Source organism: Eublepharis macularius, chromosome 15, assembly GCF_028583425.1.
Source record: "Eublepharis macularius isolate TG4126 chromosome 15, MPM_Emac_v1.0, whole genome shotgun sequence".
Lineage (NCBI taxonomy): Eukaryota > Metazoa > Chordata > Lepidosauria > Squamata > Eublepharidae > Eublepharis > Eublepharis macularius.
Genome location: NC_072804.1, coordinates 33,265,797 through 33,293,002, shown reverse-complemented (window position 1 = coordinate 33,293,002; position 27,206 = coordinate 33,265,797). Strand labels below are relative to the sequence as shown.

Sequence of the window (27,206 nt, the reverse complement as noted above, 5' to 3'; positions counted from 1 at the left end):
AGAGTTGGCAACCCTAGGTAGGTGACCCAGTGATCATGCCAATTTGGTGTAGTGGTTAAGAGTGCAGGACTCTAGTCTGGAAAGCCAAGTTTGATTCCCCACTCTTCCACTTGAAGCCAGCTGGGTGACCCTGGGCTAGTCATAGTTCTCTGGAGCTCTCTCAGCCTCACCCACCTCACAGGGTGATTATTGTTGTGGGGATAATAATGGCATACTTTGTAAACCTCTCTGAGTGGGCATTAAGTTGTCCTGAAGGGCACTGTATAAATTGAATGTTGTTGTTGTTGTTGTTATGGAGGCAGGGGATGGGGCCAGTGTGCTAGTATCTGCTCTCCCTCCTTGCACTCAGTCAATGTGCGGAGGATTGTTGTTTACCTGTCAGTGACTGACCAGGAAAGAGACCTTTATCCCATAACAAGAACAACAACAACTGCGCTTATATGTTGCTCTTCTAGACAGATTATTATTATCCCCACAATACACCTGGCGAGCTAGGGCTGAGACGAGTGGCTTATCCAAGGCCATCTACTGAACTCATGGCAGTAGTGGGATTTGAACCAGTGCTGTTAATAGCCTCGGATCACTGTTCCCAATCAATGCCACAACTATTCTGGAAGATTTGGAGGAGGAGCCTGAGGTGGGCAGGCTTTGGGCAGTAAAGGAACCTCAGCAGAGTATACAGCCATAGAGCTCACCTTTCAAAGCAGCCACTTTCTCCAGGGGAACTGATCTCTATCACCTGGAGATCAGTTGTAATTCTGGGAAACTAGAGGTTGCTTGGAGGCTGACAACCCTAATCTTGAACCTGATTCAGAGCACCATGGACAACCAATCCCAAGACTGCTTCCTTGGCCCTAACTCTCTATTCGGTTCCATGACCAACAGCTCCAAGACACAGTTATTTACCGTATCTAGAAATGTTCTTAGTTATGACCTGAATGCACATTAATCCTGTCAACATGAGTGTAGTTGAAATCAATGCACCTTTCTCCTCTAGTTGCCTTATTTTTCTACTCTTATTGCCCTTTCAAGATCAAGATATGAACCTGGTGCAAGTTTTTGGGGAGCCGTATGTGGCACTTCCCATGTGGATGCATAGGATAATACAACACATGCAACTGCATGTGAGGCATGGCTGCTTCAGCCACAAGGAAAGGCTAAAGAGTCTGGGGCTTTTCATTTTAGGGGTGACATGAAGGAGATTTATAAAATAATGGAGTGAAGAAAGTGGATAGGGAGAACACTTTCTCCTTGTTCTGTAACACTAGTACTTGGGGGCACCCAATGAAACTGATGGATTCAGGATGGATAAAAGGAAGTACTTCTTTGGTCAATGAATGATTAAGTTGTGGGATTCACTGCCAGTAAATATAGCAATGGCCACAAGCACATATGGCTAAGAGGGAATTAGATTCCTAGAGGAGAGGTCCATCGATGGCTACTAGCCACAGTGACTAAAGGGAATTTCCATATTCAGAAACAATCAACCTCTAAACAGAAGTGCAGAAGTGCTAGAAGGCAACATCAGGGGGAAACCATAGCTTCTATGCATTGTTTGTTGGCCCCCCAGGGTGCATGGTTGGCTGCTGTGCGAATCAGGATGCTCAACTCAATGGACCACTGGTCTAATTAAATGGGGCTTATGTTCTTTTGACATGACCTTGAGGTGCACCAACTCTTTGCATAGTCAGAGAAGGACATGGACTGTGTATAGAAAGCTGAAGCAGGTGGAGAACATGCCACAAGGCACCTTGAAGTGAGAGCACCAAGGCCTGGTGGGACTTTTGCTCTCTCTCTCCACTGCACATGGTGCACATCTCCAGTTGAAAGCTAAATAGTTCCTTCTCAGACTTTTTCACCATCCCCTTGACTTTCTCAATTCCTCATGGACACCTTGACTTCCCTCACTCCCCATTCTCCAACTTCCCCTCGCTCCAAAATAGGTCCCTTTCCCTTTAAGAAGGAGCCATTCTGGGACCCGTCCTAACTCTCCCTAGCAGGTTAGACTTCTTCTGCGCCTGCGCAATGGGGAGGGAACTCAAGGAGACGGGGGGAAAGGGAGGGAATCGGGTAGGTGCCCTGTACGCGTGCGCTTGGCGCATGCGCATTGCCTTCTCCCCGCCCCTCGCTGCTTGGGCTGGTCTTTGCAGCTTTAAGAGGCTCGCGCGGCCTGGAGGGTCTTGGCCGGCCGTCCCCTCCCCCACTCGCGCCTCATCATTTTGGGGGGCCCCGCGCCGCCCCCTCAGCGAGGCGCCTCCCACCCACCCCCGGGCGAGTCCGCCCCCTCACAGCGGCTGGACTCCCTGAGGCGCCCCGTGAAGGGGGAGGGGGTTGCAGTGACCACTTTCCTCCCCTATTTCAGCCAAGTGGGCGAGAGAAAGAGAGGTCTGCCTCTCTCCCACCCCCCTTGAGGCGGCGGGGGGCCCCCAATATGGCGGCGGCCAAGGAGGAGGGGCCCGGAGCACGCGCCAGAGTGAGTGGGCGGGACCAAGTGCCAGGTGGGCGGGGTCAGGGGCGGGTTGGTGGGATGGGGTGAGGGGACAAGTGGTTGTGGGGGGATGAGGGGATCTGTGTTTGGAATAAGGGGAGAGGCTCAGGGGTGGTGGGGGATATTTGGGAGACTGAGAAGTGTTGGGAAGGCAACTGGTGGTGTTTGGGTTGGCCCCTGGTGGGGGGCACTTTGAGGGAGGCCGTGGTTGGAGCAGGGGGAAGTGCTTGGGTCGGTGAAGAATATTTGGGGGTCCTAAGGAATGTTGGGAAGGTAACTAATAATGTTTTTTGTAAGGGGTACTTGGGGAGTCAATGATTTGAGTAGGGGAAGGTGCTTATGTGTGATGGGGAATTTGGGGGACAGAGAAGTTTTGGAAAGGTAACTACTATTGGTTTCTTTGTTGGCCTCTGGTTTGTGGGGGGATCAATGAATCTGGGAACAGGAAAAGGAAAGAGTGACAAGTTTGCAGCAAATGGTTATTTTGGGAAGCAAAATGTTAGTAGAGAAATTAGTGTATTGATATCTTGAGTGGGAAGATAGTTTCAGGTGGGTAGCTGTGTTGGACTGCAGTGGAGAACAAGTGGGTCCACCTTAAAAGACAAACTAGATTTCCAGAGTCAAAGCTCCCTTCTTGAGTAGGAAGGTGTCTGAAAGTCATTGGAGGGCGGTGGCGGGGAGATCACTGGTCTTCTGAGGTTACCAGGATCTGCATGGAACAAAATGAGAGAGAACAAAAGCATAATTTGGACAGGTTGGGTCAGGAAAGAGACCTGTGAAAGGGTATTTGTTTTAATTATTCATTTAGAAAATATGTATGCCACTTCTTCAGACCGCACGATGATAAAAAGATGGCTCTTGAGGATCATTTCCAGGGATTGCAGAGCGCTGTCTGTGGATTTTCATATTCAGAAAACATGGCGTTGAGAAATGTGGAAAGATGACAGTGGAATTGTGTATTGAAGAATGGGAAAAAAATAAAAAAGCATAGTTGAAAGATGATGGCGTCTGGGAATAATTCATGTGCGCATGGGAATGAGGGGGAAAGTATGTGAAAGGTCAGTAAATGAAATAGAGATAAAATTGTTGGAGATTTTCAAAGCATAGAAGTAAAACTAGGGTTTTAATGAAAAAATTGGGGGAAACAGTATGTACAATTCTTTCTTATTATCGCTAAACTTATTTTACTGTTTTAACAGCATAAAATAAATCATTTATAGCTTAGAATATCAAATTGTACTATTTGGCATACTTATGACATTTAATCATGTAAATGGATTAGTTTTCTACAGGTGAATATACCTAATATAAGACAAAGAGAGCTGCAAACTTCTGCACCCTGCGCTACCTAAGCAAATACATCTTTGATTGCTTCTGCGTGATGGGTTTTTTTTTCAATTTGGGTTTCAAACTGGAGTGCTTGGGAAAGGGGGTTTCCACACAATGTCATGCTATAATTGCATGCTTTCCAGTTTTCCTCCAACTTCAATATGCGCTTTCCCAAACCTGCTATATACTCCAATATTTTGGGGGGGAAATGCAGTCCAAATCTGAGAGGAACGGTATGCATTTTCCTGCCCTGCTAAGGTCGCACCCACATCTGCACCATTGTCTAGCTGTTAGCCCTTCAACAGCTGCCACTTTGCCACCTTTTTTTCCCCTGCTGCACAACCAGATTTTTTTTTGCTGGATTGGTTCTAAGCTGGTAAGTGCTAGTGTGCCCTGACCTAGATAGCACGGGCTAGCCCGATCTCATCAGATCAGAAGCTAAGCAGGGTCAGCCCTAGTTAGTACTTGGATAGGAGACCACCAAGGAAGTCAAGGGTTGCTATACAGAGGCAGGCAATGGCAAACAACCTCTGAATGTCTCTTGCTTTGAAAACCCTGTGGGGTTGGCAAAAAAGTGTTATTTCACTATAGGTTAATATTGTTATAATGGCATATTGCCCCTTATCTATTTCCATTTCAGGTTTAAGTTCTTTTGAATTCCCACTTCTTATTTAAAAGAAAGTGATGTCTCCATCCCTTTTCATTGTAGAGATATAAAGAGAAAGATGTAAGACAGTTTTTGTGTCCAGGGAGGGGAAGCTGCAAGACAGCTGGAGCAGGGCAGGAATTCACTTCTCAACTGACAGTTTCAAACTCCCATCACACAGTAACTTCTCTGCATACCAAGTAAAGTAAACAAAAGGTGTGGAGAGGCACTTCTGGCAGAGGTATATGATTTGTATGTCGATATTGTGCTGTAGCTCATGCATAAAAAAGGGGGACAATAAATTGTCATTGCAACTGTGATGATCACATTTCCAAGAGCCAGTGTGGAATTGCTACTTAGCACACAAGGAAGGGAAACGTAAAAAATTAAGACAGGAAAATTCAGAAAACTCCCTGTCCCTGCACATGCTTCTGCATTTGCAGCAGTGATGAAAGCAAAGTTGGAGAATCCTTGCTATGTGGAAGTAGCTTTAGTTTTAAAGGTCACTAGGTGACTGCAAGTGGCAATTCAGTAGCACAAAAGGTCTGGTCTGCTCCTCATTTGAAGATGGCAGCAGGCTGTAGGTGTAGAAATAAAGTTTAGATTTGAATGCTGAGTACATTGGAGTTATTCTCTAATCCTGTAGATTGTCTTGCATTAAAAAATACATTTTGTGTGAATATAACGTTGCCTCAAAAAGCAGTTCACTAATTCCACAAGAGAACATATTTCATGGCAGTTCTTTTCTGTGCTTCCCCAGTTTTCAATATTTCTACTAGAAACCTGAAAACAAAGTATTTAGGAGATGGGGAAGTCCCCCTCTCCAATTTTCTCCATTAAAAAAGCGCTTTCACATCATTGTGAATAAACATTTTGGTGATTTATTAGAGGCAGACTATTAAATTGTGAAAAGCAAGTTAAGTTTTGAGAAGACATGCTTGTTTGGATCCTGTGGAAGAGAGTACTGTAGAGAATATGTGGAGGAGGAATCGTAGGAGGAAATTTGAGCAGCATGTACAGATGTCAGAGCTGTACTTGCTAGTAACCGTCACTGCTTTATTGGAGTTTGTGTTAGTAGGGTGAAAAGTTAAATGGTTCTCAGTATTGTAAAAAAGGGTCTATTCTCATAAAACCATAGAGTTTTACCATAGAGTTCTGCAATTCCTAGAGCTACACATGAAGATAGTTTCAGCTGGTAGCAGTGTTGGTCTGTAGTAGAAGAGCAATATTCAGATCCAATAGCACCTTGGAGACCAACTAGATTTGCAGCGTGTGAGCTTTCGAGAGTCAAAGAGGGAGATTGAAAGCTCAAACCCTGAGCATCTAGTTGGTCTAAGATACTATTGGACCAGAATCTTAGAGCTACCCATTGTTTCTTCTGGGTTGTATCCTGGAAGTGACATGCTGGTGACTAGTCTGAAGCCTTATTTTTATTTATTTTTTCTCTCCACCTCCTCCCACTAGTTACTCAGCTTGGCCTGGTAACCCTAGGTGTTACCCTGGTCCCAGGCTATTAAGAGCTTTATAGGTTGTCTGAAGAACCACCTTCTTTTATGCACCAGCCTATTTGCAGAATTTGTTGGCAGATAGAATGCTCTAGGTGCCTCTGTCTTCAAGGATGAGGCTGGTAGCTACTGGAGAGAGACAGGGTCTTTTTGGTGGTGGTGCCCACATAATGAAATAACATCGAAAATATTTTGCTTGGCAGTCAGCCTTGTGTTCATTTTTCCACAACTAAGTTAAATCTGAACTGTTTAAATGTGCTTTTGTGGGATTTGTTTCCCCTAATATTTGTATGCTATTCAGTCTTATAATTGCTTTATTTGTGATACTTAATCTAATTTTGTTCTAAACTGTTTTATCACTTGTTTAATTTTTTATTTCAGCAGTCATGGAAACTTTATGTGGATAAGTGACATTGAAATATTTTGGACAAATATTAAATGCTTTCTCAACTGTGACTTACTAAGTACTAGTATCCTAGAAATTAGAAAATTTTTCCAGTGCTGGTCCCTAGGCACTATAGAAGCCCATTTGGATATCTCACTTAGTTCTTGCTCACATACATAGAGGATGAAAAGACAAGGACCTTTGATGCAGGCCCTTGTCATAGTGGATTGGTCAGATATTTCTGTTAAAGCCTTGGCAAATCAGCTTTGAGCAGCTGGTTTAGAAGGGAAATATTAGCAATTCTGCGTTGGATTCCAACATGGTGATTTCCTGAAAGTGAAATAATTCGTATTGATGACTCTTCGCAATTGTGTGGTCTGGAATCATTGGCTTCCTGTGAGTTGCAGTGGGATATCAGACGCTGCTCTCCTTTGCCTATTCCAAGTCTGAGCAACCTGCTTGAAACTTCCCTTTTAGTGCTCAAGCTGCAAGCCTCATCAGCCAAAATTTTGTTTACACCTCCCACCTGCATTTTGTGATGTTACAGCATGTGATGGCGGAGTTTGCTAAATGGAGCAAAGGGCATGGAAAGCCATGATGCTGGCTTTTATTTATTTACATTTCATTTACACCCCTCCTTTGTCCCCAGTGGGAACTCAAAACATCTTACATCCTTCTTGTCGCTTCCATTTTATCCTCGCAGTTACCCCACGAGGTAGGTTAGGCTGAGATTGTGTGACTGGCCCAAGGTCACCCAGTGACCTTCCATGGTAAAGGAGGGATTTGAATGTGGATCTTCCAGAGCCTATTCTGACACTAACCACTATGCCACGCTGGCTGTGTAGCTGAGCACGTGAGCATCTTTTGGATTTTTTAAAAGTGATCTCTCACAGTATTATGGAGAGTGGTATAACATCTTCTAAGTCCAATTTTTTGTGTCTTATCTTGGAACTATATTCCATTGAGTCCAGCAGGACTTACTCCCAGGTGTAGAGGGCTGCATCTTCTAGTGGACCAACTTCTGCTGTAGGAATGTTCACACTTTGAGAGTCCAGTTCAAAAACTTTTGTATGTGGTACAAACAGTGGGAAGTTAAAATGCCTTCTTAGCTAATTCAGATTACTAACATGCTAGAGTGTTGTTATCCTTTATGTCACTCATAATAAATATGTCTTTTTCTACATGTGGTTTGAGCTGTTATGTTCAAGTAGCAGTTGAATGTTTCCAAGGAAAATTTAAAATGAGTGTTACTTGATTAGCTATCGTGATAATGAAGCAGCCGGATTTTTCATGGCAGGCTCTGATTACTTCTCCAGATGGAAATTATTTTTAGTTTTAGAAAGTTCACTTATGCCTCTGCGTTCAGTTTAGATCAGAATTATAATTCAAAGTACATTAACAAGATGTAAATTGCACCACTGTAATGTTTGCTTCAATTAATCTGTTTAGGTTCCGGCCACTAGGTTGAGAGGGGTTTGAATTGGACAGGTTTACTTTTCCACTATAAATGAAACTTTATGGTAGATTTTTTATTTCTTAAGGAGAGCAGTGCTGTCAGGGAAATAGAAGTAATCCCTTTAGTACACTTTTGAAATGTCCATTGAAAAATACAATAGTAAAGCTCAAGGTGGCAAGCCTTAAGCCATTTTTCTGCTATCACCAGCCACTTAATTGTAGATTACATTGCTCACCTGAGGACAGAGCTCATAATATCACTATACCTAATAGCCAAGCTTTCCCCCCATGGATGGAAAAATCCACACAATGTTACCAACCACATATATGAATTAGGGTTTACAAACTCTTGAGAAATCCCTGAGGTTTGCACCCACTTCTAATATGGGTGCAGCCCGATCCCTCAGGTTAACAGTGCAGAAGCCAAAAAAAAAAAGAAGCCAGAGTTCTGGCAGTATTTGAGATTGCTCTGTTAAGCCAAAAGGGAGGTGAGGGCAGGGTTGGGGGCAAGTGGAAGGAGGGAGAAGAGAAGCGGCAGCAGTAGTGGTGAGGGAGGGGGGAACATAGAGCTATAGCAAGGAGAGGAGGGGGGAAAGGGGATTCCCTCTCCTCCACAATTCCCTCCTCCCATGTTGTTTATTTCATATCTATCTTTCTTCCATAAGGTTCCTAGAGGTTTGCAACCCAGGTAACAAACAGATACTAGGCACAACTTTTTGCAAAGTTAAGACCCTTAGAAGAGCCCTGCTGGATTGGATCAGTGGTCCGTCAAGTCCAGTATACTGTCTAACACAGAGGCCAACCAGTTGCCCAAGGTGGCCAACAAACTGGGCATAGAGACCAAGGCTTGTCCTTGATGTTGCCTCCTAGCACTGGGATTCAGATGTTGAGTGCCTCTGGAGGATCCCTTCTGTCACCATGGCTAAGATTGCTGGAACTCCCCCCTTTAAAGTCATTTATACTTGTGGCCACCACTACATCCCCTGGCCCCAAATTACATAGTTTCATTACTCATTAGGTAAAGAAGTATTTCCTTTTGCCTATCATGACTCTATTGCCTTGCAGCTTTACTGTGTGCCCTCAAGATCTAATATTACAGGAGAGGGAGAAAAAATTCTATCCACTTCCTCTACCCCATGCCTAATTTTATAAACCTCTATCATGTTGACCCCTCAGTTTTCCTTTTTCTAAAGTAAAAAGTCCCAGAAGATTTAGCCTTCCTTCATAGTATAGATGCACCAGCCCATTTGTCATCTGGGTTACCCTTCTGCACTTTTTCCAGCTTGTTGTTGAATAATGTACCTTTCAGCCATACCTGGGAATCTCTAGATTGTGTATAGAGGCTGTTATGTCATGTGATTCCTGATGCCTGAAGGTGTGTCTGGAAAGGGTGTTGAATAGTAATGTATCATCTGTAATGGTTATAGCAGCAGCTGTTCCATGTGTCTAAAGTATATGAGTTTGGCCCCAGGAACTAGAAATACATGACCAGATTGTGGCCAGGTACTTTGCTATTTATTGTTCGTTTGTTTGTTCATTTGTCCATTCATTCATGTTTATAGTCTGCCTTTCTTACTGAGACTCAGGGTGACTTACAAAATATAAAACAATGCTGTCAGATATCTAATAAACAATGCCATAGGTCTAGGATTAATAAAACAAAAGTACAAAACATGATGCATTGAAATTGGAGATTGGAATAACTCTTCTTAGGATTGCACTGAAAGCCTTTTAAAGGTGCCACTCTGCACGCTGGAAAGATTTGCAGCTGTCTGTTCACATCCATTCTCAGAGGTGACTCCCTTCAAGGATCAGGAAGGTTCCCCCACTTCTGTTATTTTGGAGAATGTGCAAAACAGTAATGTTCAAGAGGGTATTTTTTATCAAGGGGTTAGAACTGTAGTATGATGGAACAGCCCAGGAGGGTGCCTTTTATAACAGAACCGGATTGTAATTACTCAAGTGTCACCTGCCTTTACTGCATTTTCTTATCCCTTGTAATCCACCTTCTGTACTGTACAGTATGCCTTGCCTTAGATAGCTTATTTACATTGTTCACTAACAGTGTAATCCTAGGCCTGTTGCATTGTTCGTTGGTTGTGTTACGTTGTCTGGCAGCACTGTTTCATACCCTGTAATCTGCCTTGAGTCTCTGCAAGAAAGGCAGACAATAAACACAGTCAATAAAATAAAGCTAATACATACATTAAACTGTGGAATAAACTACAGTCCTATTCCTGCCATAAAGGTGCCCTCCTGAACAAGACTTCGTTGCCTGCCAGCCTCCGCTGGACTCTGCTAGATTAATCCTTTCCTCCCGTCAGGTGCTAGTATTGTCTCCCCTTTCCCTACCAAGCCGTGCCCTGTGGGTGCCAAGTAAGATGCACCATCCTGTCGCCCATTCCTTTGCCATACTAGTCAGCGGGTTTAAACTGGAATAACTCTAGGATTGCACTGTAAATCTGCTAACATTTAAGATGCTACAAAGCTCTTCCCACACAATGTCTTTGGGCGCTAATGCTACCTAGTCTCTTCATCACTGCACTGAACACATACTGAATCAGATTGTTGGTCTATCAAGGTTAGTATTGCCTACTTCAGCTGGACAGTACTTGTGCAGGTAGCTTGAAACTCCAGATTGGTCTGATTTCTAAGAAAGGGTTCTCTTAAAAACAAGTAAGTTCCCCCCCCCCAGACTCCTTCCCTTCTAATTTTTGTTAATAGTCCTTGTACCCAGTCTTAGGCACATTTGCTCAGAAGCACCCCTGTGTTCCATGGGGCTTGTACTCCCTCATAAACATGCAGAGGATCACAGCTCAAGCCAGTGCTGACTTAGATACAACTCCAATGGTGCACTATGGGGTTTGCACCTGAGCAGTGGTGCAGAGGAGGATCTTTTTCATGTTAGCGGTCTGATTTCTAAGCAGAAGTAGCCCAGTAAGTGCAATTCAGGTATTGGTCTGCTTCTGAAGCCACAACAGTTATGCTACTAGAAAAGGGGCTGTACCAATAGAAACAATGGTTTTGTTATGTAATGTTCTTTAATTGTTATGATGCCTCATCAAGGTGGCTTTCTGGAGTGCCATTCTGCGGAGTTGTCTCCCAAAAGAGAGACCTACTTTACAGGGTTGTTGTGAGGATAAAATGCAGGGCTGACTGCATATGCCACCTTGAACTGACTGGAAGAAGTATGGGATTAAAATGTAATAGGGTTTTTTTTTAATACATATTGTGCAGTGCTTTTTGTGTTTTTTACAATGCAATGCCATTGATTTTGATGGGCATAGACAGGGAGTAACTCTGCATAGGATTGTATTGTCAGAGATATTACTTTTTGGTGAATTCTGTGACTGATTGGTTATTTAGTTGACACATTGTGTTTTCTTATTTTACTGACCACTGCACACACTGCTTTGAACTCCTGTAAAGAAAAATGAACATTTAAAAAATAAAAGTAGTAACTAAAGTATCCGTAATTTTGCCAAGCCATGAGAATGTTGTCTTCTCTCCTTACTCAGAGCTTGTCCTTAAAAAAAAATAAAATTCAGTTCTACATTCTTAAAATTGAGTTTTGAATCTGAAATGTTTTTCTAAGTCTGTCTTGGAAAGCTTCTGCCCTTCATCATTAAAATCATCATGTTAATTACCTGTCTGGCTGATGGGTTGAGAATGGATGCGATAATGGGGTTACAATGGCTCAGAGAAACAAATAATTCTAATGACGATCACAGTGGTGATAACCCCAGTGTTAGAGACACACCTTGGTGAAATTAACTGTCGTTCTTCAAACTCTTCTGTTCGCACAAAATTGCTTTCATCAGGGAACCCGCTTACTTGTGTTTATGTAGTTTCTTATTTGGGAGGTGCTTTTTCAAAGGCAAATAATTTGTTCAGCAGTGAGGGCCACATTAAAATGCAAATTAATTTAATTGGCGAATCATAGATGATTTGTAAGCATAATATGGCAGATGCCAGATTGATTTTTTTTTTTTGGTAAGCAAGTCCTGTTTAATCACTGGGTATTCTATGCCAAAAGAGCCCTGTGGTGCAGAGTGGTAAGCTGCAATACTGCAGCCCAAGCTCTGCTCACAACTTGAGTTTGATCCTGGCAGAAGCCGGGTTCAGGTAGCTGGCTCAAGGTGGACTCAGCCTTCCATCCTTCTGAGGTTGGTAAAATGAGTACTCAATTTCCTGGGGGTAAACTGTAGATGATTGGGGAAGGCAATGGCAAACCACCCCGTAACAAAAAAATCTGTCAAGAAAATGTCATGATGGGATGTCCCCCCAAAGGTTAGTAATGACTCTCTGCTTGAACAGAGGCCTACCTTTACCTTACCTATTCCATGCCCAAAAAAATTAGTGACCAGGAGGTTTGAAGTTGTGAGAACCATATGGTCAGAATTGTAACTTTAGTACCTTAAAGGCCAGAGCTAGACTCAGAAATCACAAAGATCGAAACCATGGTGAACTTGGGGGGGGGGGGTGGTATCTGCTCCACCTGGCTGCAGATGATCAATCATGTTTCGTGGATCTTTGCAAATGTGAGCCTCAAATGAAAGATAACAAATCCAAATGATAGGCTGTCAGTCAAACCTGAAACATGTCAAAGGCTAGGTTTGTACTCTTCTGTGTTAAAGCAATGCTGAGAGAGTCAACTGCACCTCTAGATTGGGGCCCCCAACATTCGGCGCCCGTAGGCACATATAGAATTGTGACACAGACACAACCACAAAATGGCTGCCACAGGAAAGAGAGCCAACTATGAAATTGTTGCTGCAAGAGGTATCCACACACATGCATAAACAGAGAAGAGGGTAATTTTAAAAAAAATACACTGGGAAAGAGGAGTGAAAACCAACACACTGGCGGCATTTCAGTTAAACGTTTTTAAAAACTGTCATAGCTGATTAGGTCTCCAAGTACCAATAAGATACCCTGCTGGGCAAATGCTCTTCCTGGTCCCACCCATTTTCTTAAAACACTGGGCAGGTGCCAGGAAAGGTGTCAGTGGGTACCATGATGCCCAGAGGTGCCAGTTAGGGGGATCCCTGATTTAGATGCATGGAACACTTAATGTGTAAGTTGTGGACATGGGGTCACACTGGATGTCACTGTGCATAGCCCTACCCCATTCTCTTTCCCACGATAGCAAAAACCAGAATAAGTTACACAAAACAGTAAAAGATTCCATACTGTGCTAATTTGCCTTTATGTTTCCTTCATGTACATAATCTGTACATGTTGCCAATTTCAACTTTTCTCAGTGCAGAGTTTTTACATGTCTACAGTGCCAAATATACACATCCCTGCCTTCAGTGCTCTCCTGGGTCTGCAAAGCAGTGTTTGCACCCATTATGCCTATTTATTTATTTTAAAAAACATTTTATGCTGCTTTTTTACCCAGCTTAAGGTCTGCAGGGTGACCAGAGATCAAACCATTAAAACAAATTTTTGAAAATACATACATATATACACAAGTTAAACAAAACACACAAAAATTGTACACAGTGTCTACAGAGGGACACACCCACACCCCAAGGCATGCACAGATGTTGCACTCTAGGTGGTCACAGACCAGGTATCTGGGATTTTGCAGCAGTGAGGAATAATAGTGGAAGCAAGTGGCTAGGCAGCAGCGGGAGAACAGGAAATCCAGTCGTCCTCTGCTTGCCCAAAGTAACAGCTGCTGTGACCCTTATGTTGGTTAATGCATGTCTGGTGGCCTGCTTCAGATGTAACAACAAATTACAGCTTCTTGCCACAAAAGTGTTTTTAATTAAATTGCCATGTGCAGAGAGTGATCATGCCATCTCCACTTCCGAGGATCATTCTTATACGGAAAAACTATGGCTTAATAAATTTGAAGCATGCTTTGACACGTTTCACATAGTGTTAAAGCCACCGTTTTCCTGAAGTGACTGTGAATATTTGCATTACATTCATCCACTCTTCTGTTAAATGAAGAGTTCAGTGTAGCATCAAGGTTTGCATTCTCTTCCACAGACATAAATGCATCCAATATAACATGCCTACTCACTTTTTCAGAACTGGAAAACATCCCTGCCGCATGATGGAGTTGGAAATACTTTTTTCCTCCAAGCCTTCGCTGTTTTTTCTCCATAGTTTGAGTTTTAAACAATTACAATTTTAAAAAACTACAACGCATCACAGGCTCTGTAACCAAATTAATTTAGCAGACAGTCTAAGCCCATTGAAATCAATGGGCTTAGACTGGAGTAACTCTGCTTAGGATTTCACTGTTCGTCACTGGTGAATAGATGGTAGTCTGGAGTCAAAATGGAGTCTGAGCACATGCTTGAAGCTATACGTTTAATCAGACATTCTTGTTTTTTGAAGGAGGAATCAGGATATTTTGTGCATGTCCTTAACCAACAGGCTTACAGTCTTAAAGAAAGCATGGTTCAGGTGTATGTGAGAGAGCCATATATACCCTAGTCCTCCCTACTTGCATGGCCAGAACCAGTTAAGGACTTCTGCTTTGACCCAAGCTGTAGTTTGATCTGAACTACCAAACTCTGCATAGTGTTCTCAGTCCAAATCAGAGTTGCTGGTAGTGATTTATTATTGGAAATCTTTGCAAACCCCGCAGTGTGGTGTCTTGGACATAACAGCGAAGAAAGATTTTGTGCTAAGGGGGAAGTCAGTAAATGATTCTGAATAGGCAAGGAGAAGGGGAGTGTGTGAACACACAGCTCATTCAGGGAGCAGTAAACCATGCCTGTACGATTATGTGCAGAATACTTTGTAAATAATTTTGGGAAACTATGGGTATACGTCCGTTTTACTAGGGGCATAAGCATTCTAAATGCAACAGGCTTAGTTTATACAAGCATTGAGTCTTCTGTACAGAGGAGCTGAATGAGTCCACTCCACTGAAAAGCTTTGAGCTTGAAGAGATACAAATCATACATCTATGAATGTGAATGTGAATGTGCCATCACTGGCATTACACCAGTGATGGCACATTCACACATGCAAGTCATTCTTGATGGCCGCAGCTCTGGGATGAGAAATTCCTGATTTTGTGGGTGGCTCCTGGGAAGGGCAGGGTTTAGGGAGGTGAGGGACCTCAGTGGGGTATAATGCCATCGAATCCACCTTCCAGAACAGCCATTTTCTCGACGGGAACTGATTTTTATTACCTGGAGATCAGTTATAATTCCAGGAGCTCTCCAGCCACCACCTGGAGGTTGGCAACCTAATGCATGAATGCAGGCATGCATGAAACAGCCCTTAGAAGAGCCAAAGGCTAATGACTCTTAAGAGTTTTATAAAAATGTGCATTTTAAGAAGAGGATAGAATATTTTCCCTACATCTAAGCCAGCCTTGAAAGGGGCATTATGACATCACCAGCAGATCTGCCAGCATGAATTCACAGTTTCACAGATTCCATGAATGATAGCTCCAGTACCTGTGTTTCTTGGGGAGGTTCAAGCGAAAAAATCCCCTCCACAGTTGCAGGAGTGAACTCGTAAAATGTTTTCCTCTGTTTTCTGTGATGAGCAGAGAGGAAATGTTGATGAGTTTATAAAGATGTTCAGAACAGATGGCCAGGATCCAAAGAACCATGCAAGTAGACCACGTGGCCGAGGGGACTTTGGACTTAGGGGGATTTGAACAACCGCTTTCCATGCCACATGGCCAACTGCTTTTGGAATGGAATGGACTTCCCAAGCTCGTTTCGTCATGCAGCAATTTAAAGAAAAAATGTAAAGAGAAAGATTTTTAGAAAATCCTGCTAAGGCAGGGGCTCAGTAGATTCTCAGATCTTGGGAGCTAGTTTTGTTCTTCTTGCTGTCGACTGCCTTGGAGGAAGCAGGTTAAAATTTTATATTAAGTAACACATACCCATCAGTGACTTAGGCACAGGAAATTCCCTAGCCTGCCCAGTTTCCCAGTGGTGATATAGTCCACTCATGGGCATAGTGTAGGGATTATAAAGAAACAGACTCTAGAACAGGGAGCTGAAAAATTTGTAATATATCTATATTTATTGAGTATTCTTCGGGAACATTTTGAAAGGGACAGCTTCTTAAAGGAAATTTACAAAGCCTGACCTAAACCTTTTTTATAATAATTATTTATAGTCTTTCTCACTGAGATATAAAGTTTATTATATACTGCAAGTGAATGCAATATAATCAATAACTAGAACATTCAATAGCTAAGACATTCACAGCAAAAATACAACATGATCAGCAGTTGGGACATTCATTGAAAAAAATACAGTAGGGTATGGTAGCCACAAATTTGCAGAGTAGCGTAAAGCCAAAAATCATAGATGAAACCTTTCTGAATTAAAACGTAAGTGATTAACATGACTTCTTTAGCAACGTCAAACTATCATTTAGGGTATTTACATCCGCAGCAGTATCCTAGTAGTCTAGTTTATAGTCCCTATTCCTACCAAGTATCTCTTTGAGCTATTTCTCTTAAGATACATCCCTATGATCTGGATAGAAAGCCCTCCTGAATAATTCAGTCTTGCATAGCTTGCAGAAAACCAGGAGAGTGGGAGCCCCCCTGACCACCTCAGGCAGGCCATTCCACAAGGTGGGGAGACCACAGAGAAAGTGCGTGTATGGGCAGTTGGTTTAGCCCAACTGCAGGGTGGAATCTGCAGAAGGCCTTGTTCAGATGAGCGAAACTGCCATGACGGAACATGGGGGGAGGTGGTTCCGCAGATATGAGGGGCTTCGTCTGTAAAGGGCTTTGAATGTGATAGGCATGACCTCGAGTTGAGCCCTGTAAGTGCTGGGAAGTCAGTGGACTGACTACAGAATGGGAGTAATACGCATGCTTCGTCTAGTTCCTGAAAGTGAATGAGCTGCAGTGTTTTGCAACAGCTGGAGCTGACTTTGAGGGGAGACCCATGTAGAGTGGATTACAGTAGTCTAGTCTCAGTGTTGCTGTGGCATGAATCCAGGTGGCCAGATCAGCCGTGTCTAAGTAGGGGGCATCTTTCAGGCTAAGTCGGGAGAAGGCCTGTTTTGCTGCTACATGTTGGCCAGAAGCCTTTGCTACCCTCACCTTTGTTGGGTTCATTTAAATTATAAGGATTTAAAAGATCAGGAGAATGATACTAGCTGCTTTGGGTCCCCGTTGGGGGAAAAGGCAGCAATCAGTGAATAAATGATGGCAAAAAGAAAGGTTTAAAAAAGAGCTTGTTGGTTTATTTCTGTTGCAAAGACTACAACCATTTTAGTCCCCCCCCCCCTCTTAAATATGTTCATGTTATTTTTTATAAATGCAGGTATTTAAGGTGTCTTTAAAAAAATTTACTGCATTCACAAAGGGCTGAATTTGCAAAACGTTTCTAGAGATAGAACATATAAACCCATATTCCCAAAGTAACTAATTGTTTGGCAGTGCAGTGTTCTTTCATTTGAAAGACAGGAGTTGGGAATGGGGTGGGAATACATTTTATTTCTGTTTGCTGCAAGTTGGGAAGTGTTAAGGGTCTTGCTTTATTGCTGGATGGTGCAGTGGTGGTGCTTCCCAGCGTAACTGGTGTGCCTGAACGTAACTAGGGAAATGTTCTTGGAAATGAATGAGGAACATGTGACCTGTTTGTCCCAACTTTTTTTTTTTTTTTACTGAGACAAAACCAAAGGATGAGCTTTCAGGCGGCTGGAACAGCTGATGCTGCTAGGGGGCTCTCCAGTTCCAGCAAAGCTCTTCTGAGTTCACAACTCGTGCAGGCTTCCCTTCTTTGCTGCTCTCTATGGCTCTCCTGACCTCTAGGGGTTCTCTTCCTGTTCGAAGTGGTTCTTTTCCTGCAGCAGGTATATGCAGCAGGCTGGTTCTTTGTTAGCCAGTGCACTCCTCTCCCTCCCTAGATGCTTCGAAGGTAGGAATCTGTGGATTGCTTTTATGATCCTGCAAACTCAGCCCTGGGAGGGGGCACCCAGAAGAGCTGCATTTCTTTTTTTCCATCCTGAACAAGATTTCCCAAACCTGGGAGGGGCAGTTGGAGTGACATGGGTGTCTCCCTCCCCAACCCATCCCCTTACGATAAGTGCTGCTGTGTGCCCCTGGGGTAGGGAGCAAATCCTCCCCCCGCCCACCAGTATCCCAAATTTTGATGGCAGAGCCAGTAAAATCACGTAAATTATTTGTCCACCCCTACCCACAGGGATGGTGAACTTAGAGGCATTCTACATAAAAGTTATAAAAATTAGATAATTGTTCGAAACAGTTCTGTAGATTCTTGAAGATGTGTTTTTTATTTAAAAAAAAAATAACATGAATAGGCTTGTGAAATAACAAACAGCAAATTCTAAAAGGCGGATGAATCAGACTTACGAAAAGTTACTTTTATTATAGTGAATTGTTGGTGATTGATTTTTTTTTAAAGTTTCATTTTGTTTAGTTGTTATACTAAATTCAGACAGGCAACTTGCCTCTTCACATTGCAGAAGGCAAGAAAACTGAATTTGTACTGCCTGAAAGTTGTAACTGTGGCAGTTTACTGATTTTATTTTTATCTTGCCTTTTCTTAGGAGGCTGAAGGTAGGTACCGTGGTTTTTAAACTAAAGTGTGTTGATATTGTTAATGCTTTGTATAGCATTTTTCCTTTGTGAACCAAGTATTCTGTCAGTAATCCTAGAAGAGCCCTATAAGAAAGGCTTAAATTTGTCCTGCAGGCCAGTGACCAAAGTTTAAAAATGTCAGATTGCCAAAGACCTCTGCATGAATTCATGGCTGAGCAAAGATTTGAACTAGCAATATGGTTGTCAACAGGCCTGGAGAAAAATGCCCTGTCTGGTTAGTAGAAGCTGAATGGGATGCTATTTACCAGGTGATGTTATTAACTTCCATGCTATGAAACTGCCCATTTCCACAGATTAAGCTTCTATTAAAGAGACAGGACTTATTTATCTAGTTCCCTTGACATCCTTAACTATGGACTTCCTTCCTTGTAAGTTCTTTATCTTTCCAAGTGTCAGCCAACTAGGTTTAAGGTCCAGCTACCAAAGAGCCATTGAAATTGAAGTCTGGCTTTTCCTGCAGAAGATGACTTAGCAGGAACTTGAGGGAACCTTTTCTTTGAGGTGATTGCCAAGACTGTTTTGGTGGACTAAGTGGCAGGTGTAAAGGGATGCAGTTGGGTTTGGGGAATCGTGCCAGCTCTGGGGCACGCTGGCTCCAAAGTTCAGGGTTAGCCGCTCAGAAGCTGTTTTCATGAAACAGTCTCATTAATGTTACATGTGCCATGGTAGGAGGGACATCATGGCGGCAAACTCAAGCCTGCTCCCTACACTCTCATGTTCACTTGGAAGCGTGTGTAAAAGGCCTGCTCACAAAGAAGTGTGAACATCCCTGAATGGTTTGAACACTGGAAAAAGCAAGTTGCCTGGTCACAGGGAGAGTGCTCTATATAGGCACCATTGTGTATGCCCATGGCTGTTACACACTTAATTGTGGGGGGTGTGTGGGGGGGCTTCCCTCTTACCATGCTGTTAACAGCCCCAGATGTACATTTCTAGATTGTTGTGGTTGAAAAAGGCAAATTTGTCCCAAAGATCAGGGTAGATCGCAGTCCCATGGCTGTATCATTTCTCATGGCCTGATCTCTTAAGGAAACCTTCCCTGGTTTAGTATAAATGGCCTGTTATGACACAGTGTTGTTTTTAGTTTTGCCCCAGTCTGGGGCCAGTACAGTTATATTTTTCACTTTTTCTAGTGTAGTAGTGTTAAATCACTATTCTTAGCCTTTTAAAGCCCTACAAACTACCTAGGGCCAGAACATTTAAAGACTCATTTCCTCCTGTATGAACCAGAACCCGCCCCATAACATAAATTTCAAGCATTGAGGCCCTTCTGTGTATGCTCCCACCTTATGAAGTTGTGGGGGGTCATGACCTTTTCCGCAATGGATCCTCACTTGTGGATCTCTGCGTCTCTCCAGTTGGTGCCTGATTTACCAATTTCAAGTGTTGGATTAAAAATTTTCTCCCCAGACTTTGGATTTTGCTTGCTTGTTCTTTATGAGTGCACTCTCTGCCCTGGAATTATTTATCTGGGTTTTATTCCTGGACCAGTAGGCAGTTTATTTGACTGTTTGTTATTGAATGTTAGGATTTAATCCATTTTAGAATTCATTGTTGACTAACAAACTTGCATTTTTAATTCGCTAAAAAATGGTGGTGGTGGTGGTGGTTCCAAGAATTGGGAAGAAGAGAAAGTTTTTCTTTTTTACATAAAACAACTGGAATAATTGAGTATTTCAGTCTCCCCCAACTCTTGGAAACTCTCCTTGAATCTATGCAAAAAACAAAACTGACAATATTTATTTGATGTCAGTTAATAAGTATTATATGCAGAATCTGAGGAATGAATGGAATAAGTATTTAGACCACACAATTTTGCCAGAGCAATGGGATCAGGCCTCCAGTGCTTATGTCAGTTACTCTTACGAATCTTAAATTGCAACTTATTCAACAAAAAATTATGTTTAGGGTATGTTGAACACAGCATTTTTATTGTAAAGGACTAAATACAGTGTTATATTGTAAAGGACTAAATACAGTGTTAAATTGATGGCGTTCTCTTGAGCGTATATTTGATTATGTCCAGTTATTTGACTTTTTTGGAAGGAAGTTATGAGTCATATTAATTTCATATTAGAATACCCATTGATCTTTGAGGATGTTTACGTACCTTTAGATTACCTGCCTGTATCTTGGAATTTAACTGATGGTCAATGGAAATGGACCCTCTGTGCCCGTACTGTAGCTAAAAGACTCATAACATTGGAGAGAGAAATGCCCACCTCCCATAATGCAGTAGATGGAAGACCTTATAACATATCTATTTGACTGTATGGCATATAAGTGACAACTTCGAATTGACTTATTTTTAGATATTTGGAAATATTTTATGGATGCTTATATGTAAATTTCTCACTATTGCTATCAAATGTTTATTTCTATTCTGTGTGAGATTTATTTATTTTTTATTTTCAAATAAAATAAAAATAATAAAACAAAACAACCAGAATAATGATGTGATTCTTTTCCCAATTGCAGTTTGAAGACAAAACTGATGCAGTTTTTGGAAACCTTGGAGAAAAACGTAAGAAAAGATTTAATTGCAACCTTCCTTCCAACTCTTTTTGTGAACTAAAGTTATTGTCTTGATATTAAGATTCTGAAATCCTGGTTTCTGGTAGCTCAAGAAAGTGAGCCACACATTGCAGTGTAACCAGAAACCTTCTTGAGTCATCAACAAATCTGAAAATTGCTTCCTAAAGTAATATTCCGTTGAACCCTATGAGTTGCAGCCAGACTGAGTTGGCAGTTTCCATCAATTCCCCATTCCCATTGCAGACTCCCCCTCCCCATGTCATTGCTCAGGATCCCCTGCCCCTCAGGAGCAGCATTTTGTGGAAATCAGTATCCTGCAGTGGGAGAGGAGCAGGCAGGAATGTTCCATTCCATAGACAGAAAATGTAGTTTGGATCCAACCCTTGGTTATTTGACCGCTCAGAAAGGTCTGAAGCACATTTGCTAAGGAATCCATTCCATTGATTTAATTGAATACGTGCTTAGTGTCCAGTTTTCGTCAGTTGTTTCAAAACACCGGAAGAGATACTCAAGCTTGATACTTATGCTAATGACAAAAGCAGTAGCTGTTATTGTGAAGCAAAGAAATTTAACTTTTAAAATGATTGTACATTTTAACAGTTGTTAGGTACAGTTTCTATAAATGTGAAGAATTCACTGGAAAGTTAATCTCTTTGTCTTTTAACCTGAAACACCAGGTTAACCATATAGTTACACACTTTAAAAAAGGAAATTAAGCAAAGTAACAACAACTATTTTTAAAGCAATTTTAAGAAGTTGATTTGTGCTAATTAGGCAAGAAACCAATCCTCTCTGTTTGGAGATGTCTGTGTTCCTAGTAGGTAGCTAGTAAGAGAAGTTTTGCTGTGTTGGTAGATCTGACTGCTATGAATCCAGAAGGCAAACAGCTCCTACCATCATAAAATGTTTAAAAAGATAAGCTTCCCTCCCTATGCTCCTCCATGGCAGCTTCACTCTTCCAAACATGTTCTCCTGCAGGTGCCACCCTGCACATCGGTGAAATCTAAAGCAGTTTGTACACAGGCTTTCTCTGGGGTGGCCCCCACCCTGTGGAAAGAGGTCAGGAGAGCCCCCACTCTCTTGGCTTTCCACAAACAATGTGAAACCGAATTATTCCAAAAGGCTTTTTACTTAGATAGGAGAGCTATACTGTAGGGAGGGGATCTCAGATGATCCACGAATGAGTTGGGAACCACAGACTTCGTCACTATGTTGTATTTAATTCCTACTAATGCTATGAACTTCTATCTATTTACCCTGTGGCATTGTTTATGGAAATGTTCTTGATATTGACTGTACTAATCTCACACTATGTAATCCGCCTTGAGTCTCAGTGAGAAAGGCAAACTATAAATGGCATGAATAAATAAAATAAATAAAGCTGCCACCAACACATAATGTATGTGGCCTCAAGAAATATTTGACATAGTAAAATAATAGGTGGTCAAATGTTTGACCCATAAATATTTGGAATAAATAGCCTTTTTTTGTAATGTAGAGAAGTGGTGAAGTCCTTCCAATAATGTGATTTGAGGTCTGTTTTTTTTTAATTGGCTTTGGGGTCAAGGGTAAAAATAAGTCAGCCCATTTTGCTAGTGACACTGGATTATTTAGGGCGCAAAATTTCCAGAAATTCTGAAGCCATGGGGGGAAATGGTCGGGGTTTTGGGGGGAATGCTTTAATAACATAAAATGCATAATTTACAACTTAGTATGCACAATTATACAAAATTATACAGTTTGACATATTTATGGAATAAAAAAATGCCTTACAGTACAATCCTAAACAGAGTTGCACTCTTCTAAGACAGAAGGGTGTAACTCTACTTAAGATTGCTTTTTTCACTTTTTGCAAACTGCTGTACCCTATGCTGCCTTAGCACATGTATCTTAATTTTTGCTATTGAAGAGGTAGGAAAAAAGTTGAAATTTGAAAAAAGAATGTTGTACTACACAAAAGAAAATAAATTGTTTGGATATACAAGTTAAACTTTATGTAACATTGAAAACACTGAATGCTTTAATAATACATTATAAACCATAATATATTTAAACCCCAAACATATCCTTGAAAATACACATACACATATACACTCATAAAATCATCCTTCATATTTTGATTGAGTAAAACCTTGTCTTGAAAGCATTTCTTCCATTCCCCAAAATTTTTTTCATGGCTCCCCCCAATTTTTCCCCTGGGAAAAAAGCACTGTGTTCAAGCCTAGTCACACATTGCATAGTACATGCTTTTGGACATAGATGTTGGAGTTCTTTATGTTGGCTTCCAGAATCCAAATGAGATGCTCTCTCAAGACCTCCAATTCTTTCCTCTCAAGGTGCTGACCTTGTCCATACAGAAATGGCAGAGAAAACTGTCCACAGCCTAACCCCTGCCTTTGACAGCCTGCCCTACAGAATGCAGAACCGAACAGGCTCCACCAACTCACTGCTGGACAACAGTGATTTTTTCCTAAACTCGGGGGACCTTACAGGGATTCCAGTTGTTGGAAGCGATAACGAGGATGAGCAGAACTTCACCCCAAAGGATGGTCTCCCTTCTGCCATCCGCCCCGATGATAGTCGGGGAGACGGGAGGAGGGTTCGGGATCATATTGTGGACAATGAGAAAGACTTGCAGATGCAAAACATGATCCAGAAGGACCTCTCTTCACCATTTGACAAAGGACCCCCGATATTTAAGCCCATTCGGAAAGATTTCAGCATAGGTAGAGATGATGGTAAGGAGGCTTTTTTGTCAAAGGAGAAAACCAGAGAAGGACCTTTTCAAGAGCGGGATAAGCGCTTGGAGAAAATGCCGAAGGAATTGGACTCAAGACTGAAAAGCAGTTTCCTCGATAAATCAGGTAAGTGTTTAATCATTTGGAGATAGGTGGAGAGAGAAGCACTTGAGCTGTACTAGTTCATTTTACTGCGGCTTTTGCAAGGAACTTCCTGTTGAATTGTATCTGATCTCTCTGTCTCCCACTGAGCTAGTTTCAGGTGGTTAGCCATGTTGGTCTGCCGTAGAAGAGCAAAATTTGAGCCCAGTAGCACCTTAAAGACCAACAAGATTTCCAGGATATAAGCGTTCAAGAGTCAAAGCTTCCTTTGTTAGATACAAGAGAGCTTTAACTATTGAAAGCTTATACCTTGGAAATCTTGTTTGGTCTTCAAGGTACTACTGGACACCATTCTTGGTCATCTAGCTAGCTTTATGTACCATTAAGGGTGGCAGATTCCTTTTGCCTCATAGTGAGAAGTGCCTCTAGTTTATATTGTGGAACATACACTTTTTCAAAATTGAAGAAAGAAGTCAAAGAATAAAGAATAAAAATCATTTCTATTCCTTCCAATCGGGTCTTTGCATAATGGCCAAAAAAGCCTGACTGGAGACTACATGCAAGTTCTGAAGAATCTATTTTTGCCAAAACGCTGTTAATGGAATCTATATTTCCCCACCAGTTTCTAATCAAGTAGAAGAAACGTTACGGACACAGCTAGCACCACAAGCACCAGACACTAATTTCAGGGTAAGTTATTGTCTTTCTGCATAGCATGGTGTATTGCTTTGGAGTAGGAATGTTGTATGAACTTGATGGTGGCGATGAGGCCTCTGGCTGGCTGCTGTAATGTTGTAGGGCAAGTGAGCAGACTGGTCGCTTGCTGTCATTGGCCGAACTGCTCTGATTCTCAAGATCCAGGCCAAAGCAGAAGGGGCTAGGAAAGGCTGAAGAAGTGGTGCTCTAGAAAAGAAAGCAGCAGATGGCGGGAGAAGGACAGGGGAATTCCAGGAAGAAAGAGTGGTCCATAATAAGAGTCTGAGGATGGAAAGAAAATGAGAGGGAAAAGTAGAGATGAAGAACATCTGGACTCACAGATGTGGTGTTGGCCAGTGTTCCCAATTTGGCTTAAATTATTCAGCCAGATCTTCCAGCTGTACCCCTCCCCCTCTGTAATGTATGTACCTTGCATTATTGTTCATATGAAATTTTAATATCTCTCTGTCTGCCCTTTCTTTGTTGCCAGAGGAAGATTTGATTAATGGACAGCTGTAACTACTCAAAGGGGTTTTCTTCTTTTTAAGTTTTGTTATTTGAGTCTTAGTATGGGCCAAACTAGACTTGCTCATTTTTGGAATAGGTTTGAAAACAAGAAAGGGCAATGGAGCTGTATCTTAAAATATTTGGGGGGAGGGGAAGAACATGTGTCTCAGATGTGCACACTAATGAAATTCTCATTGTTCTTGTATGCCAGGAGTCTAGTTACTCATTTACTAACAAGGAATCAGTTGGTCAAGACCTCGGGAATTCCTATGCGCCGAATATCCGAATTAAGGAAGAGCCTTTGGACAATGACTATGACAAGGCATTGGCGCCTCAGCAGGGGCTGCTAAACAAAATTAAGGACGAACCAGAGAATACTGAGGTCAGAAGAGCCTGGACTCCAGATATGGAGATTGTTGCATTGTTTTGAATTTGTTTCCCCATTGGAGCTAGCTTAAAACTGAACCTGAAGTGGGAAAAGACTATCCTGTAGCCTTTTTTATAGTATTGTTACTGAATTCAGAGGCTTTGGATCCCATGGAAGATTTCTGCAGACAGAAGGAGTTTCCATCTGTGGAGCATAACTTTCTTACCTCCCCCAGCCACTTCTGCTGCAGCCTCAGATACTCCCTGAAATGCGTGGGGGGAGGTCCCAGGAATTGTTTGGGGGGAAAGGTCAAAAGTCTTTAGTGGGAAGGAGGGAACCCACAAAAATCGTCTTCTACCCACAGAAATCGTCTGTTAGTTTTACAGCCAGGGCTTCTAGTCCTTGATGTTTTTCTGGATAATATGCTGTATAACTCAGATAGGTTTTGTGTATGAGAGAGGGGAGAACATTGGCACGATCTGTGGGGAGCTACTCCGGACAATGTGGCTGGTGTTAGCATTCTGTGCAGGAGAAGGGGATGGTCACCTCAGGATTCCTTGGGCAGGTTTGCCCCTCCCCATCAACCTGGAGAGAGATTCCATGAGTTAAATGTGGCTCAGAATCCAAGATGAGTTTGGGGGCATTGCTAATCTCACTTGCTGGAATTGATGTCTGTTTCAGGAATATGGCCAGCAGCCAAAAACTCAGGAAGGGGAGCTGAAGATCAGCGCTGTGTTTTCAGTCAGTGGTAGCCCTCTTGGTAAGGACATGGGAATGCCGAAGGGGAAGTGGGTGTGGAATGACAACCAGAAAAATGCTTTGCATTGGGAGGAGGCAATGCTTTCCCTCCCTCCTGTTCTGAAGACTGCAATAGCAGTGGATTTTCTTCCCTTCTCTCTTTTTTGGGTAAGCTCCACAGCTGACATCAGGTTTCCCGCCTAATGCCCCTCCCTCTGGTATGAACAAACTGCTTCCTTCGGTCCCAAGCACAGCAGTGCGGGTTTCCTGTTCGGGCTGTAAAAAGATCCTCCAGAAGGGGCAAACAGCATATCAGAGGAAAGGTTCTACTCAGCTCTTCTGTTCCACACTGTGCCTGACTGGATACACTGTTCCAGCCGCCCGACCACCAGCTTCTACCAAGAAAACCTGTTCCAGCTGCTCAAAGTAAGGGTGCCCTCAGCAGTAATTTAAATCAGTGTGTTATTTGCTGTCAAGGTGGCCAAGTCCAGAGGGGAAAGAGGTGGGGGATTGGCAGAAGGGGTCTGAGGCCTTTCATTCTTTCATCTGCTTCTAGCCTGAGAGTCCTAGCTAGAATCGCTATGCCCAACCTGGCAACCAGCAGGAGACCTCGAGAGTGGGGACACATGGGGGGAGCAGCGGTCAGCAACGGTGTGGTGTCACTCCCAGAAAAACCCGGGAGTGACATCCACCTCTCTAGTAATCCCTGGAACCTTGATTACACCAGGACCTCAAATATGTAGATTTTTGTCCACTAGCATCTCTTATTTCTGTACAGGAGCCAAGTAGATCAATATAATAGGGGGGTGAGTGGAGAGCTGTGTTCACTTCAACCTGCAGATGGTTTGAGACCACAGATGTTAACTCTACTGGAGAAGCAGAGAACTTCTTTTCAGAAAGAAGGCTGCTGCATTGAGACTACCCTTTAATGCATAATGGCACAGAGGATTGCGAGACCCCAACTTCCCTTCTCTGTTTCTTTTCACTGATGCTTGAGGGTCAGTGAGTTTACTACTTGGGGGAGCAGGAAGAAGAGTGACATCAGAGCATCTGCCTACTTAAAATTAAAAATTAGTGGCTGGTGGCAGAGTATGGGTACTAACGCAAAGGACCTACAGCAGTGATCTTTGCATCTCTAG

General features: G+C 42.4%; 1 protein-coding gene across 2 annotated transcripts in view; it reads left to right on the top strand.

Moving 5' to 3' along the window:
* The first annotated feature begins 2,137 nt into the window (after positions 1-2,137).
* Positions 2,138-27,206, top strand: part of ZMYM4 (zinc finger MYM-type containing 4) — a 50,486-nt gene continuing 25,417 nt past the window's right edge. The window contains exons 1-7 of one of the 2 annotated variants that reach the window (XM_054999252.1): positions 2,138-2,473; positions 20,863-20,908; positions 23,256-23,783; positions 24,382-24,449; positions 25,174-25,344; positions 26,011-26,089; positions 26,241-26,493. In XM_054999252.1, the coding sequence (XP_054855227.1) occupies positions 2,432-2,473; positions 20,863-20,908; positions 23,256-23,783; positions 24,382-24,449; positions 25,174-25,344; positions 26,011-26,089; positions 26,241-26,493 (1,187 nt within the window). In that variant the 5' untranslated portion in view covers positions 2,138-2,431. Of the gene's footprint in view, positions 2,499-20,862; positions 20,909-23,255; positions 23,784-24,381; positions 24,450-25,173; positions 25,345-26,010; positions 26,090-26,240; positions 26,494-27,206 lie in introns of both variants that reach the window. The other variant, XM_054999253.1, reaches the window with a different exon arrangement.